The sequence below is a fragment of the Aythya fuligula genome, chromosome 4 (genome assembly GCF_009819795.1).
Source record: "Aythya fuligula isolate bAytFul2 chromosome 4, bAytFul2.pri, whole genome shotgun sequence".
Classification (NCBI taxonomy): domain Eukaryota; kingdom Metazoa; phylum Chordata; class Aves; order Anseriformes; family Anatidae; genus Aythya; species Aythya fuligula.
Genome location: NC_045562.1, coordinates 23254146 through 23269887, shown reverse-complemented (window position 1 = coordinate 23269887; position 15742 = coordinate 23254146). Strand labels below are relative to the sequence as shown.

General features: G+C 38.9%; 1 protein-coding gene across 1 annotated transcript; it reads right to left on the bottom strand.

Moving 5' to 3' along the window:
* Positions 1-1361: 1361 nt before the first annotated feature.
* AGA (aspartylglucosaminidase) lies at positions 1362-14397 on the bottom strand. The gene is made up of 9 exons (XM_032186230.1): positions 14100-14397; positions 12202-12355; positions 11456-11568; positions 9447-9559; positions 8439-8550; positions 6313-6388; positions 5365-5472; positions 3202-3335; positions 1362-2344 (listed from the first exon to the last, which is right to left on the bottom strand). Exons 1-9 carry the CDS (start codon positions 14395-14397, stop codon positions 2244-2246), a joined length of 1209 nt encoding a protein of 402 aa, XP_032042121.1. The 3' UTR covers positions 1362-2243.
* Positions 14398-15742: the final 1345 nt, after the last annotated feature.

The window sequence follows — 15742 nt, the reverse complement described above, 5'->3', positions numbered from 1 at the left end:
ATACATTAAAGCGTGCTTTTATTACCCAAAGATTTTATTCAAGTAGACAAAGGATAATTGAAGTGTTTATGACAAGGTGTAAACATTTTGCCTTTTTTTTCCCCTTTTAATTTTTCCCTACCAATCTCAAGTTTAGTAAAGATTCAGTCAACTGATCAGCAAGCCACCATGTTAGGAAAAGTTCAGACAGACCATTAAACATCTATAAAACAATCCTCAAGATGCTGAAGTGCTATAATAAATAAAGCCTTTTATCTCCAGACATAGAAGGAAAGTGACAAACGCAGCTTTGTTAGCTATGGATAACTGTCACGCTTTAAGTAAGCAACTGCACCTTTTCAGTGATAATATACTATAGGAAAGGGCAAGCGCATGGCATATCCATGACAAGCAAATCACTGTGATTCAGATTTGTAATTTATTTTACACTACAGGAAATCTGTCTAACTTCCCATTACAGTAAACATAATACTCCTTGAAAGCTTGTACTGAAATAGCAGGGATGTATATGGGGATGCGACTCCATCCAAAGGCATTCTCAGCTATTGTGACACAAGTTCTCTCTTGCTTGTCAATCTTTTAATTAAGAGTTTGAAATGTTTTCCACTACTCTTCAATACCCTTTTCTTGCTTGCTAGCATTTGCATGTAATTTTCTTTTCAAGAGAAAAGAAAACCAGGACTAAATCTTAAAAAGACAAACATTCTCAAAATAAGTCTCCCTTGCAGAATCACAGAATAGCTTGGGTTGGAAGGGACCTTAGAGATCACCCAGTTTCAACCCCCTGCCATAGGCAGGGAAGCCACCCACTAGATCAGGTTGCCCAGCACCTCATCCAATGTGGTCTTGAACACCTCCAGGGATGGGGCATCCACAACTTCTCTGGGCAACCTATTCCAGTGCTTCACTGCCCTCTGAATGAAGAATTTCCTCCTAACCTCTACTCTAAATCTTCCCTCTTAGTTTTACACCATTCCCCTTTGTCCTGTCATTGTCTGACTGAGAAAAAAGTTGCTCTCCATCATTTTTTATGTCCCATTTAAATATTGGGAATCTGGAATTATGTCATCCCTGAACCTTCTCTTCTCCAGGCTGAACAGCCACAGCTCAGCCCTTCTTCGTAGGAGAAGTCCTCCAACCCTCTGATAAAGTCTATGGCCCTCCTCCACTCTAACAGCCCCACATCCTTCTTGTGCTGGGGGCCCCAGACCTGGATGCAGCATTCCAGGTGGGGCCTCACAAGGACAGAGCAGAGGGGGGAAAATCACCTTCCCCATCCTGCTGGCCACTCCTCTGTTGATGCAGCCCAGGATGCAGTTGGCCTTCTGGGATGCAAGCATGCACTGCTGGCTCATGTTGAGCTTTTCATCCAACAGAACCCCCAAGCCCTTCTCCACAGGGCTGCTCAGTGAGATCTTCTCCCAGACTGTACTTATGTCTGAGATTGCCCTGACCCAGGTGCAGCACCTTGCACCCAGACTTGTAGAGGCAGAGTCCTTCCTCCCTCCTGCCCTTTATTCCAGATTTCTGCTAAATAATTGCTTTTAAATGTGAAGGCAAAGTGAATATCCAGTTCAATAGCTATTATCCATATCCTTTGATTATTTAGTTCTTAAGAAAACAAACAGACTAGAAGAGCTGTTAGACAAAACAGCTGTTAAACAAAAAAGCTGTTACCCCAAAAGAGCAGGTGACATTTGGTATTACTCCGAAGTATTACTTGATAACTTAGTGGTATTCAGATCCCCAGTTTGTTGAGTTTGCAAAAGTTTAGGAATTGTGTTGAGAAGTGAGGTAATGTGCACTAAATTCCTGACTTATTGATATGCCTCCCTACAGAGGCCACTTTTCATCCATTTTACTTAGACGTCAATTTTTAAACAGAGACAAATCCCTTATGTTAACTGTGAAAGTATCAGCACTAATTTTGCAGCTATATTAACTTTCCTGATACACTGCAGAGTCCATTTTCAAAAATCTTGTCCTAGATTAAAGTACTGTTTACAATAATTTAGAATCAATGTACCAAGTAATTAGGATAGAAAGCTACAGCACTACACAGAGCTAAAATAAAGCAGAACACAATAAAAACAGTGAAGTAATATCTTCAACATCAACATATCTTTGCACTTGTTCACATTATTATGGAACAGTGAATAAAAAAACAAGAATTTTAAAAGTAACACCTGCAGAACCTTAACACTCTCCCCCTCTATGTTTAGATGTCAAGAAGGCAAAAGAAATTAAACGCAATCTACTACTTGCTCAGCTGCCTGACTTAGCAAAGGGTTATAAACCATGAAGTGAAACTGAGTGAATCCTGGAATTTTATTACATGCAGCACCTAGGAAAGAAAGAAAAAAAGTGTAACTTACTACATTTAGGATTAGTGCCTTTGTTAGTGTGCTTTATCATCTAAAGATGCAGTTTTTACTGCTACCATGTTGTAATTATTCTTTTAGAATCTGTTTAACCCCAGACATCTTGAAAGTATTTATTTTTAAAGTAAAAATACAGTGCTACTGACTACTGTATAACTTGAAACAGTACCATAAATTAGGAAAATCTCTCTCTTTCAATCCTGATTAACTTAATGAGTTCCTCCAAATCTTATCTCTTAAAACACAGAGTTATGCGAAATAAAAGATCAAAGAACAACAATAAGTAGTCTACCTAAATAAGCTAGGTTGATTAGCAAATTGTATTTGCTAGTGATCTGCGAGTTTGGAAATGAGATGCCTGGCACAATGACCGATCTTGAAACTGCTTGAAGCTATACTACCAGACACATTCTCCCTGCCTTATGCCATATCTAGGGGAAGCATAAGCATTTGTATTTAAAAAAACAAAAAAACAAACAAACAAAAAAACAAAACAAAACAAAAAAACAAAAAAAACCCTTCAAGATAATCATACACAATCCAGGAGAACATGTAAAGGTAGAAAAAACAAAAGCATTTACAAAGTTTTACATACATTTTGTGAAAGTCTAAGACATTCAAATGCAGAGGTAAAATTAAAATATCTTAATTCCACACTAGGACAGCTGCCCTGATAACCGCCATTTGATATTATGAATTGTCATACTGCTGTACTGAATAAATAATTAAAGACTGGTGCTTTAAAGTCCACCTTCATGTTTTATTTCTGTGACTACCTAGGTAGGGTCAACAGAATTGGCCTGTTGAGCGAAATACATACCATAACTTCCGGTTGTATTGGCACATATAACGGCACCAAAGAACTCTGGAACATACTTCTGGATTCTGGAAATAACTTTCTGACAGGCTACTGTCGGGTCCATTCCCATCCTCATATACTCTACAGCTTGATAGCTAAAAGCAAACAACCGAAAACAGACACACATTCCCACATCCAGTTAGCCCTACTTAAGTTATGTATTGCATTGAGATCAAGATTTCTTTGAGTAATGCAAACATAATACACAACCTTTAGCCAAACTTCATATTGGAACTTATTATTCAATTCTATGTAAAATGTAATTAGAAGCAGCACTAAAAGGGACTGCAAGATGTCATCTACACCATCAACAATTCTAAGGCAATAGAACAACTCTGATCATTTACAGAAGAGGCTAAACCACGCATCAGTTAAACAACTGCAAAGAAGCAGCTGAAGAGTCACTGGCTTTGTCATAGAATGACTAAGTTTGACATTAGAATTTGGTACTAGTTTTCATGAAGACATATATCAAGGTAGTTTTGTTTTTTTTTTTTTTAAACTTATTTTAAGAAAATTGACCTCCAGAATTACACTCCTCCTACTGATTCTAGTAAGCATTAAAAATATGTATTTTTTTTCCTAAAACGTATAAGTTTCAGAAAAAGTCAAAGTTAACAGAATTCGTTTCATAAATATATGTTTTGATCATGATTTCAAGCCACTAAAATTTTTGCAAGATGTTTTTTAAAAAAATATCTTACTCTAAATGCAAAAGAACCAAAATGACTTCATGGTATCATTAGAAAAACACGTGCAATGTTTGAGATAGATCACTTGCATTTCCAAAATATCCTCAGAAGGGAAAAACAAACAAACAAGCAACCTTTTGTTGTCGTTTACTTTCAGAAACAGAAGATTAAAAGACAATGCATAATTTAGTTAGAAGCAAACAATGTTTTGTTTTGATGAAAGATACATAAAGACCTCAACGTGCTACACTAACACTCATCTACAGATAGCATTAACTATGATGTTATCAAAGTGACTCAGAAGAGAACTTTTCTTGCACTTTCTGACACCCTACTACCCTTGATTTTTCATGCTGATCAGTTATATGTAGATAACTTGAACCTTTCTATCTGAATATAAAGCTGTATTTCATAGGTTCCAGTAATCAAAAACTGAGCTAAGATGTTACACTATTCCAAAAAAGGTGGTCAGAAAACACTAGCAATTTCACCCTTCAGTTGACAGTTCCAGACTTCTGGCAGGTCAATTTATTTTTTTGAGAATGTTCTTTTTTTTTTTTTTTCCCCATTTGAGAATATCTAAATAGTATAGAATTAAGAATGTCTGATCTGTAAGTAACCTGTGATCAACCATCTAGTCTAAATTGTTTTGTAGAACCAGCTGGTGCAAACACAAAATGCATTACAACCAAATCCTTCAAGCTGCTAAACAGCAATGTAAGTTTTTACCAATTAACTTCATAGTGGAACCCAACTCAGTACTATTGCCAGTACCCAATTCCTCAGAATAATTCATGAAGTTGTCAGTTGCTTTTTATTTCAGGACTGGTCTGCAATAACTTCACACTCATTAAGGATTGTAACTTTTATATATACACATCTGCTAGCAGGCATTTATAACTACCAAAGTTTTAGAAGCAGTACTTGAGTAATCTGAAGGCCACTACTTTAGATTCCTTCAAGCATCAGTGCTCATTATGTACAGCACAGACTTCCATAAAGCATTTCTTTTGAGACTGACCCACAAGAATGACAGTCAAGACTCAGCGATGAAAACAGACATATTTAACAGTTTATGCAACCACAATGACAGCACTAAAACACCTCTTTCAGTTTCAAATTAGATACCAATTTCATTGTTACAATGACTCTTCTGTTAAAGAGCGTGCACATTGGTAATATACTCATTATTGCTGTCTGTTTGCTCTCAGCTTGGCAGTATTAATGGGATCTCTCATTAAGGTACTTAAGCAGTCACTTCTTTTAAGACAGCTTGTAATGATGACTTGATTTTGCTACTGTTCTCTTCCCTTCTAATCCTTCCTCTCCCACTTCAACCACCAGGAAGTCAGATCATCTTTCAATCAATTACTTCATTTGCTGAGTTCAATTTTGCTAGAGAAAGCTAGCAAAGTCTGCATTAAGGACAAACCTGGGTAAGAAGCGCATCATGATGTCACCATCCCCAGTGGCTGCAGCTCCTCCAGCTGTACTATCAGCATAGGATCCTGCTCCTGCTATTGGAGAGTCTCCTACACGGCTGTAGTGAACAATGAAGAAAAAAGTAATTCTGTGGAAGAAAACTGAAAACTTTATTTACTAATGCCAGTGAGATTGCATTAACGTAATAGCTCTTGGCCCAATATCAGCAAGTTCTTACAACTTGGGCACACTTCTAACTTTGTCAGCCTTACCACCTCCAGCAGGGTTAATGCTAAACCCACAGAAGAACAGATAAAAAGGTCACTCTACGGTAATCAGAAGTGGTCTGTGATAACCTGACTGACCTAAGGCTTAATCCCACCTTCACTGTGACCCTCTTTGTTATTATACCTGCTATATGGCAATAAGGCTTAGCCAGTGGGCAACAGTAAACAGCTGGGGATATCATTTTGTTCAGTTACTTTTGCTAAATACAGAAATTATCTGAATTAGCTGACAGACAAAATTCCTAACTGCAGAGAAAAACAATAAACAAAAAGAAAAATCAAAGACAAAACATAGGCCTGGGGCTCTAATTCTACGTACACCTCTTTGGAGACTGTAGACCTTTCCAAAATGCTCACTTGTCTCTTGCGAGGTTAATTATAAGGCAAGGCATCAATGTGCCTTTTTATTTTTTATTTTTTTGTCTGTCTGTACACTGAATTAAACCAGCTGAAAAGCAACCACTCCCTCAAATAAACCCAACTCATCCTACAACTACATCAGTTTCTTAGTATTGGATTTATTGCAGCACAGAAATAACCAAGGCCATTTTCTGATCCTCACCCTCTAAAAGATACACTGTTTAACTTTTACATAAGCTTAACATCAGAAATGAAACAGAAAAAAAAAGCCTTTTTTTTTTTTTTTTTTTTTTGTAAAACCAGATACTTACCCTGGAATTTTGTGGACTCCACCGTTAGTAGATGTCCCAGAAGCAACAGTTCCATTCCCACCAATTACAACCATACCTAAAATTTTCAACAGGGATGAAACACACTCAGAAACACTTCTGACAGATTTGTTAAATTGGCACTATGGTTTTCATTAAACAGAACCGTGACATCCAGACTACTTAAATTGCTGATATACTGAAAAACAGAAAAATCATACGCTTAATAAGTTTTGTAAAAACAAATTTGGAATCTTTCTGGATGTACTACAGGAGGCGAAAAGGAATCTAAATCAGTGACTGACACACCATTCGGACCTGCACATTAGTGCTGTCCAAGCAGCCACTGCCTCTTAATATACACCCATGTTACTTGGTAGAGAACCAGGACCTAGTGTCACCATATTGGGCACCAGTACCATCATAACAAAGTTTGGGAATTCTATAAATAGTATTTGATTTGGGGCAGGGGATAGGGGTGGGAAGGGAGAGTAGAAATCAAGTTAGAAGATGAAGAGTTTGGCAGTTTCTCTGTTTGGCAAAACTGAAATACAACCTACCAAAGAAATCAGAATTACACAACAGGTAGTCAAATATGTGGACTAGCCTATTCGTTGCTAATTTTGTGCTGATGTGGAAGTCATTGCCTCATATTACAGTAGCTTACATTGACAATTAGGACATGATTTCAGATCCACTGCTTTTCCACGAGGTGATACTTCACCTCTTTAAGAGAGGGCAAAAATTTTTTTGGCATCAGCTTCAGTATAAAGTGAGAGCCAAGAAGCAGAATTCTAACAGTTGAATTCTGGCTCTCTGTTTTCATTAGGCCACTATCTCTTTCTCAGAGAAAAGTTCTCTGATCAGTGAAATTGGAAAGTAATAGAGGCACTGAGTCTATGGCCACCATTATCATCTACAAGAAGACTGGAAGGGCATCAGTTCCTAACAACTTCATAAATGCATCCTGAATGAAGACTCTTCTCAAAATGTCAAGGAGGCATTTCATATAGAAAGCAAACAATGGGGTGAGAGAGCTTGAAGTACAAATATAAGCGCCAACATTTACTACAAAACAGCTTAGGACTACTTAATGATATATCGTGTCCTGAACTGTATTTACCAGACTCCCCTCTCAGCCTGACACTCCACAATTTTAGAGCTTTTGAGAACATATTAAAGACTATACCAGTAAATAAAGCTACCTACCAGCTTCAGAATTTGGTAGGTTGCCTGACTTTCAAAGAACATTAATTTGTTGTGAGTAGGGTGGACTGGAAGTAAACAACAAAGATTCCCCCATGAAGTGACTTGTTAACTCTTGGTGTTGCAAATACTGTCAGGCAGAGAGTTCTGAAACACTGAGGAAAACCCAGCTTAAAACAAAAAGTGTAAGTTTCAAGACTGCAAAGCTTTGAAAGATATGCACCTGTAACTGTTCCAGATTCCACCCCACTCCCTTAACAGTTGCTGTCTTGTCAGGTCTGCTCTTTAATCAGCTGATAGGCTTAGCAATTAAAAGTCCTGAGTCGGTAATCTCTTAGTCTTTGGGACTACTACTGATAACTGTTTTTAAGGACAGCAGTTCCTGTAGAAACGTATTGATTTAGCCAAAAGCCAGTATAGAAGAAAAATAAAAGTAAGCCTTGTTTTGTAAGTTTAAGGACAATTTGACAAACACTGCTTTTGGCAACAGGACTCTTTACTCACTTCTTCCACCTTTGGCAAAGCCTTTTAAGTTGGTCTGACAGCTACATAGGAGAGTTGACCTAAGTTAACTATAATCAGAATAAAAATAGTTATTTTTAACCTCGATCAGTTTTCTAAGCATCTGTATCTGCCCAGCCAATTGTGCTAAGGTAGCTGAGGGAGAAGTAGTAAGGCAACAAACAAGTAGCTGAAGTCAAAAGATGAAGCAAGTGGCCATGCAGCAAGTGCAGTGAGAAAAAAACAAAACTACTTTTAGGCACTTGATCCTAACACATAAATTACACAATCTTGAAACTACTATAAACAGAAATGAAACATTATGAAATAAGTTATTGATATCAAATATTTTGTTTTAGACTCAGAATGACTTAGGAGGAGAATGAGAAAAAGACAGGTTTAGAGTTACCAAAGGTTGTTACCAATAGTATCATGATTATGAACGTTTCTTTGTGAGATGGTCCATTTTTCGCAAATATCCTTTTCAAGTCGTTTATATGGCCCACATGATTTTGAAGAATCTGGTACCACATTCTGTAATTATATGCATGAATAATGTTATGCTTCATTACAGATAAACCTGTAAACATTACACTCAATACCAATGAACTACTACACAAGTATCACATGCCCAATATTTAAATTATAATACCAATATCCTAGAAATATTTTGTTTAAAGAACATAGATTGACTTCTGGCATTACATGGTAAGAAGGTTGTCCTAATACACAGTTATGTTCATCAAATTAAAGATTCACTTTTGCTTAACAGACTGATCAAAAAAGTTCATTTTTCAGCAAAATTAAGAAAATTTTAAAGCTTAAAAAAAAAAGGATGAATCGAGTCTGCTTTAATAGTGTCAAGATAATACATCAACATATTTTCCCCAGTTGAAAAGGAGAATATGTATTGAATTAAAGTGGCTCAGCAATACAGCATTTTAGATGCAAGAAATAATAGAGACAATGTACAAATATGCAAACCCACAACACCTATACCAAAACCAAACCCACCACAACAGGCAACGTTGGGTCAGTGCAGTTATCTGTGTAATGTGTTCACGGTTCTACATAAAGCCGCCCAATTTAAGGACATTAATTACTACTGTAAAAATTCATTTCAGGATTTTATACATGCATCAAAAAATACACTCACTCTTTGTTTAATCTGAGAAATGTCCAAATATGAAGTTAAAAAAAATCCCGTATCAAAGCACTATCGCAGAATGTTCAAAACCAGTAAAAATTAAGAAGCAAGACCTAGTCACATACTCTTCCTGAGTCTACCAGGTTTGTTCTGCGCGTTAGGCAGAACACTTGCAACACTTCCTCACTTGCAAAGCAAAACTTCAATATAAGCTGGAAAAGACACGACATTGCATTAATGGCTTTCTAATCCTCCCCCCTTCACCACAACCACTGCACTGTACCTTCCAGTAGTTTGGCTGACAGCTTTGATTAAGCCACTTTGAATACATCGAAAGAGATTTTGGGGTAGTTAAATCTTCATACGGAAACCCCATGCGTACAGCAAACAGGGAGGCTTTAAAAACAACAACAAAATCAAAACCATTATTTTATTTGTGTTTTTATATATTTTATGAAAATGCATACATGTAACTTTCAACGAATTCTACATCCTCTTTAGGAATGAGAAGTATTTCTTTGGAGAACGATACCAGCCATTATAGTGAGGTACTACTGCAATAACAAATTCTCCCTTCACGGATGAAGATCAAATTTCCTCAATTCACTACAGCTTTGTTAACAGGTATAAGTTTCAGTACTGAAAGAGAGAAAAATTCAACTTTGAAAAAAAATATCAACTGGACACAAATAATCTGGAACACAAGTAACCTGAGCTGTGTGCATGACAAAAATATTAAAGTGAAAACAAATACTATATTTACTTAAAAAGCTGGCCTTTTATGAAATATGAGCAATAGCCAGTGTCACAATATTTAATACTAGAACACTGATATGTGTAGAAATCCATAGAGCAGCTTAAAACGTATTACACTTCTTCCTTGCACCTTTAAAATTGACTGCTCCCTTGTTTTGGAAATTAATACAGTAAGTAACAAGGGAGCAAAACAAATACCAACACAGGTAATGGAACAATGCTGCAATTCTGTTTTAAGAAAAAGGAAAACAAAGGCTGTTAGTTAGGGAAAGGACACTGAAACAGAAGATCAACTGTTCTCTCATTTTATTTGTAGATAACTTTGATGTCACTTAGTAACAGATATTGTTGCTAGATTTAGATACTTCAACAATTTATATTACCAATCCTTGATAGACAAATAACATCACTTTAACACAGATCTGAACAGGCTTCTCCAGTCCAGACATTAAGAAAAGCCTTCAATTATTTCTGGACAGCTTTTCCATGTTTTTCCTGAAAACAGATGCAATTAAAGTCTCTGCACTCAGAGGGAAGGTAAACTGACATCTTCAATGAAGCATACTTATGTTCCTATTTCTAAAAGAGCAGATTGCTTTTTGAGATAAAACTGTGAAAGGATGACTGACAAACATGCGCAACCACAACTTTGGAAGCCTTGTTTATATTTCAGGAAGCAGAGTTGTTCGTTTTTACTCTCTGGACTTTTTTTTACTTGGATATTCATCTAAGTATTGCTAGGACAAAAAGGGAAAAGGTCAGACACAATGTGATTATGAAACTTTCTCGTCTACTACAGACCTGCAAATTTATCAGATGAAAACCGAAATATCCCTCCTGTCCTGTAATTATTCTGTACTGAACGCAACTCACCAGACTCAAAAATTCTTAATGGTGAGTCAACTAACCTAACTCGTATGCCTCTCTGAAATGTACATCTCTTTTGAAATTATTATTATTCTAACAGCAACAGATCACATTGTAAAAGCTTAATCATTCCTCAGGTTTGTTATTGCTTTTTTATGGCACCTAGGAGAACAGCTCCAATGTGATTTTTTACATCAAAGTCTTCATTAATATTTTAAAAACTGTGAAATACAGTAATTGTGCTTAATATATATTAAAACAGTAATACATAACTGTAGCATCTTAATTCTGTCATTCTTTAGACAACGTTACTCCATGCTTTTAAATGCAATATTTGCATTTAACAGCTTCAGCTTCTATAGTATCTTGCATCAAATTTTTAATATCTGTTATCAGTGTTATTAGCAAAGCCTTGGAATTACAAGCTTATATTTGCAGTTAAATTGGTGGAAAGACTGCAAGACTGTATTTATCTTTTCATGTGGAAATAATAGAATAAAACCTAATTCATACTCATATAATAATATAGTAAACACTTCTAATTTATTTTACTAGATTCACTTGATTGTCAGGGAATCCCTCCACCCATATTACCAACATTAATGAATGACAGATTTTGTTACAGCAGAAGAGTCTAAGACTTGGAAATAGTAAAAAGAATAAAATTACCTGACTCTCCCACTAATAATGTATGCTTAGTGTGCTCAATGACCTTTCGTGCTACACCAATTGCATTTTTGACTCGTCTGAGATCTGCAACTGCCCCAACTTCCATAGTGTTCCTGGAAACAAGAAATATTTAGAACTTATTAGAAAATACAATAATATTTGCACAACTTTTATTAGACAAAATCTGTTCTCATCTAAGTTTGAAAGTCTGCTGCTTTAATATACTGCTTTAATTGTTTATGCCATAGGCAGGTGGCATCACACTAGTAGGTAAAAACTTTATACATATATTGTTTTCTTGCACAGGTTGGGCATGTTGCTCAAGTAACAATAACTCCATACATAATAATATTTTTGAGCAATTATCTTGCTACATAAGCTCTTTACATGAAGTACTTGCAATTATTTTCAAGCAGACAGCTTTAAATAGCAAATAAAGTACAGAAGACAACTGCTACAAAAATGAAATATTTTATGGAACACATCTAAAAGGAAAGCTTACAGTGCTACAAACACTGCTCTGCAGCTGCTATATCTAGAGCTGAATTACTGCACTACATGTGAAAAGTCAATAATAAACATAATTAGTTACTCTTCCACCACTTAAGCACCGTTCCCAGTTTCACAAGTCAACAAATAACTTGCCCATAGTCAGCCTTAAGCCAACAAGATCTCCGTAACAAATCTGACATTAAAGTATGCTAAAAATTACAGGGATTGTTCTTTTCTCCACACAGTCTTCTTACCCATCCATAATCATTGCGTCCAGTGTTGTTTCTCCACTTTCATCTGGGCTTCCTCCATATCCCACACTCCCATCACATTGGTCAATCTCACACTGACCACAACCTTTCTCAACTGCATCCAGCTCAGAACCACCCAACTGTAATACTCGCCATGCTGTAATCAACACAAATAATTAAAGGTCACCAATGAAAACAGACTCCATCACTGCTTTAAGAACGTTGGATACTCTGATGATGCACTCTAAGTGGATTAAAAAAAAACACATTATTTATAGGTGAAATAAATTCAAAATACAAACATATTCAAAAGAACGTAAAGCATTACTTTTCTAAATGCTGTTTTCCTTGCATATTTAATCACTGTTTCTGACTGAGAAATTAAGCTTTTTTTTTTTTTCCTGACTGGGGAAGTATTATCTACTAATAAAGAATTCAACATTTATAAATTAAATAACCTTGTCCTCCCAGAACCACCAAGTACTTTATCACTGTCTATTAAAAGCCTTTTGTGGGGGTAAGAAGATAAAGCAGGCTAAGTAAAACTTTTCTCTCAAAATAAAAAAAAAAGTTGTAACAAGCAACCCTCAAAAGACTCCCATAAGAGTACTAAGTGTTCAGCTGCAGAATAGAAAGATCTAAAACTGGGAGATCTAAAAGATCTAAACCTACATCAGTAACTTCATAAGAGCAAAAAGAAACTTAAAAAAGTATGCAAAGAATATTCTGCTCAGTCCTTAGTCTTCTGTTCCTTACCATCTAGCTCATTGTGTAGTTTTGTAAGACATTACAGATGTTCCAAATGTACATGACTTAACCAAACCAGGCCTGAAGGCTTTACACACATGAAATATTTCACAAGGTTGGACCTGAGGCAAGATTTTCCTAGATGTCTGAGCTTGCTGCCATTGACAGCTGCAATCCTGCCTCCTCCTCCTTGTGCTAGCTCTGGTGCTCTGCCATCTGCCAGACCCAGCAGAGGGACGCACCTCTGCTCCTTTTGGCAGAGGTGAACTATTTACCCTGTCTCAGCCATCTCAAGAAGCCCCATCTTCCCAACACTGCATGCAGTTCCTATTACAATTATTACTGTAAGCAGTCTTAACCCATGCTTTCAAAACCTGCAGCACAAAGGCCTTGTAGTTTTCAAGACAGTATTTCAGCTGTGACCTATACAAGCCTCTACAGGTAACCCACCTCACTAGCAAGACTTACTAATGAGTTATTTACAACCCAACTATGCTAAAATAACCTATAAGCCTTTTTAAATTGGTATCCACAACTAATTTATGTTGGCAGCATTGCCATAGGCAAACCCGCTTTGACCGTTAATAACGCATCACAATACAACAAGCTCCAAAAAATATAATATTCAGAACCACCTAAATCTTGGGGGAGGTGAATGAATCTCAGAAGGACACCACTAACAACAAATCGCTATTGCTAACCACTGCAGAAGCATAAATCACCGTATCAGCGACATTTTTAATTTAGCTTTTCCACAGACTTTTTTTTTTTTAATTATTACATTTTTTCCCAACCTTGACCAGCACACCACTCGCTGGCAGGGTCGCAGGGCTCCGCGGCGGAGGCACTCAAAGCTCCGCTGCTTGGCCCCCTCCCCCGGGCACCGCGCCGCCCCCCCCCCCCTCCCATAGGGCGACATTTTACAGCTCCCCTTCCGGATCGCTCTAACCCTTGACAGGAGCAGGAAGAAGCCGGGCCCCTCAGCAATTTAATGGCCGCATGCTCACAGCTCACCCCGCGTTTTTTTTTTTGATTTAAAGCACCCGAAGCCCCCTGGAGCCCCACTAGCCCATCGGCGTGGAGAGCGCAGCAGGGGCAGCACCCAGCAGCCACCACTACCCCGCACGGCGCAGCGCTGCCCCCCGCCGGGGCACCTGTCTCTGTGGCTTTCCTAAACGCCCAGGTGTTGATGACTACGGGCAGGGCGGCGGTGGTGCCCGCCCCACACGAGCCCGCCAGCTGCAGCACGACGAGCAGAAGCTGCGCCACCACCGCCCGCCGCCCGCCCCCGCTGCCTCCCGCTGCCGCCGCCGCCATGGCCGCGCTCCGCCCCATGGGCGCCGCAGGGACGCCGCGGAGGAGGGAGCTGAGGCGGTGCATGCGCCTAGCGCCCGGCCGCGGCGGGGGGAGGCGGTTGCCGGCTGGTGGAGGTTCCCTGAAATGGCCGGGCATGGCATCGGCCCCTCAGGAGTGTGTTTGCGGCAAGGAAGAGCCGCAGGTGTCATCCAGACGGGACCGCGGCTGGCCCAGCGGCGGCCGGGCTGTGGGGTAGTGGGCTGGTGGGATCGAGAGACTGAGATAAAGCGTGTTCCTCAGCCAGCTTCTGAATAAAATGCAATCACAGCGTGTGCTCAGAGGTCCACGAGCATCTCTTTTACGTGCCTTCTTGTTAACTTGTATGCTCTTTGTCGAAAGCATCTTGTGGCACAGAGAATTTTCTGTGGATATACTGTGGCAAATAGTTCATGGACTAGCTTATAATCATAGAATGGCTTGGGTTGGAAGGGACCTCAAAGACTAACTACTTCTAATCCCCCTTCCATAGGCAGGGCCACCACCCACTAGATCAAGTTGTCCAGGGCATGCAGCCTGGCCTTGAAGACCTCCAGAGACAGGGCATCCACAACCTCTCTGGGCAACCTGTTCCAGTGCCTCACTGCTCCCTTGAGTGAAGATTTTCCTCCTAACCTCTAATCTAAATCTCCCCTCTTTTAGTTTAAAACCATTCCCTCTTGTCCTGTCATTATCTTATTGAGCAAAGAGTTGCTCTCCATTTTATTTTTGTAAGTTCCCTTCAAGAACTGTTGCAACCTTTCAGTTCTTTCATTTCTGCAATTCTTTCATTTCAGTTCTTTCATTTCAGTTCTTTCAGTTCTGCAATGAGGTCATTCTGGAGACTTCACAGATCACAGAATTGTCTAGGTTGGAAGAGACCTCAAGATCATCGAGTCCAACCTCTGACCTAACACTAACAAGTCCTCCACTAAACCATATCGCTAAGTTCAACATCTAAACGTCTTTTAAAGACCTCCAGGGATGGTGACTCCACCACTTCCCTGGGCAGCCCATTCCAATGCCTCACAACCCTCTCAGTAAAGAAGTTCTTCCTAATATCCAACATAAAACACCCCTGGCGCAACTTTACCCTGTTCTCCCTCATCCTGTCACCACGCACGTGAGAGAATAGACCAACCCCCACCTCTCTACAGCCTCCTTTAATGTACTTACAAAGAGCGATAAGGTCGCCCCTGAGCCTCCTTTTTTCCAGAAGGAACAAACCCAGCTCCCTCAGCTGCTCCTCACAGGACTTGTTCTCCAGACCCCTCACCAGCTTTGTTGCCCTTCTCTGGACTCTTTCAAGCACCTCCATGTCCTTCTTGTAGCGAGGGGCCCAAAACTGAACACAGTACTCGAGGTGCGGCCTCACCAGAGCTGAGTACGGGGGGACAATCACTTCCCTAGACCTGCTGGCCACACTGCTTCTTATGCAAGCTAGGATGCCATTGGCCTTCTTGGC

What these genes read in the sequence shown, in the direction of transcription:
- AGA (XM_032186230.1), bottom strand. Translation starts at nt 14,397, where the DNA reads ATGCCCGGCCATTTCAGGGAACCTCCACCAGCCGGCAACCGCCTCCCC. An exon ending in TAGGAAAGCCACAGAGACAG is followed by an intron (nt 12,356 to 14,099) that starts GTGCCCCGGCGG and finishes TGTTGATTACAG; the next exon opens with CATGGCGAGTATTACAGTTG. An exon ending in TCATAATCATGATACTATTG is followed by an intron (nt 6,389 to 8,438) that starts GTAACAACCTTT and finishes TGAAAATTTTAG; the next exon opens with GTATGGTTGTAATTGGTGGG.